The sequence below is a fragment of the Camelina sativa genome, chromosome 7 (assembly GCF_000633955.1).
Source record: "Camelina sativa cultivar DH55 chromosome 7, Cs, whole genome shotgun sequence".
Classification (NCBI taxonomy): Eukaryota; Viridiplantae; Streptophyta; class Magnoliopsida; order Brassicales; family Brassicaceae; genus Camelina; species Camelina sativa.
Genome location: NC_025691.1, coordinates 15954267 through 15955639, shown reverse-complemented (window position 1 = coordinate 15955639; position 1373 = coordinate 15954267). Strand labels below are relative to the sequence as shown.

Sequence of the window (1373 nt, the reverse complement as noted above, 5' to 3'; positions counted from 1 at the left end):
AAAACGTATTTTCTCGTCGAGCTTCCTAAGCTTCCACCGGAGACTGATAATAATAAGCTTCCGTGCCGGAGAGTTATGTCTGGGATCCACGTCGGCGCTAAGGAGAGGTTAGAAATGTTGATGTTGTCTCGGAGAACGGTTTCTGACGTCACCATCGGAAGATCTGACGGCGGAGGAGACGGGTTTGGACCGGGGCATACGAGTGTGAGGTTGAGGTTGCCTCGTTCTCAGATAACGAAGCTTATGGAGGAGAGTAATGATGACTCGCAGATAGCTGACAAAATTTTAGGTATATTTATGGAGAGGTCTGGTGAGATTGGCGGCGGAAGAGTTGGTGGTGATAACCGCCGGAAATTTGGAAGTGGGGAGATTAAAGCGCGTGAGGTAATTCTTCTTTTTTTACTTTAATTCCTATTTTGGTCAAACGTTTTTACCGCGTTAATTTTGTTCTTTGACATGAAAATATTTAAGCATACAAAATACAAATTCAACTTATAAGAATCTATTTAAGAGTGATATATAAACAGAGAGCAATAATTATATATACTCTCAACTAATTTGGAGTTGGTAACTCAACCAGTTGAACTTAGAACCATGTTTTTGAGAAGTATGGGTCAAGTTCTGAGTTCGAATTCCGATTCCGTAACTAGTTTTGATTGAAGAGATGTATGAGCTAGTCTCGACCCGAAACTTACGTCAACTATCATTTTTGGAGTTAAGTATTATATCCGGAAATTACGCAAATAGTTAAATGTGTTAATTGGAGTAGAGTTCCTAAATTGATGTAGAAGACAAGAAACAGAATTAAATCTGTTCGGCAATGCTTTGGCATTTGCTTAGAGTTATATTATTATTATTATTGTAACCCACTAAGTCCACTAGGGTATGACGTAACTAATATATGCAACAAAAAAAAAAAAATAGCATCCACACACATTCACATATGTTCATGTTAATATAGTCAAACGTTTTATCGGGGCAGGAGTTAACTTATGCATGGATTGACAAAGGAACTCGTAAATGGATTCACATGTTCTAGAAATTGTGTATGTCTTAGTCTTAATAGTACCTAGCTATTACATAGTCAAAAGATATGGTTAGAAACACATGGTTAATCAGTTAATGTAATATACTAATATCTTGGAGAAAAAAAAGATTTGATGAAATGTTATATTATACCAATGATCAAGATCCTCTCGATCATCAAATGATTTGGCTGTTTGTTTTGCATATCATATATTATATATAAATTAATAATAAATCAAGACTCAAAGAAGTAACTGTATTAAATTAAACATGTGCAGAAGCAGGTGAGTTTCGCCGGAGAAGGTGGACGGGAGCTTCCTGTTCTATGGAGCAGAAATGAGAAATAG

At 36.4% G+C, this 1373-nt stretch overlaps 1 protein-coding gene across 1 annotated transcript in view; it reads left to right on the top strand.

Annotated features, from left to right (window-relative positions):
• The window catches only part of LOC104701242 (uncharacterized protein At1g66480-like), a 6518-nt gene extending 5145 nt beyond the window's left edge, over window positions 1-1373 (top strand). The window contains exons 2-3 of the mRNA XM_019227080.1: window positions 252-384; window positions 1305-1373. Of these exons, the coding sequence (XP_019082625.1) occupies window positions 252-384; window positions 1305-1373 (202 nt within the window). The remainder of the gene's footprint in view (window positions 1-251; window positions 385-1304) is intronic.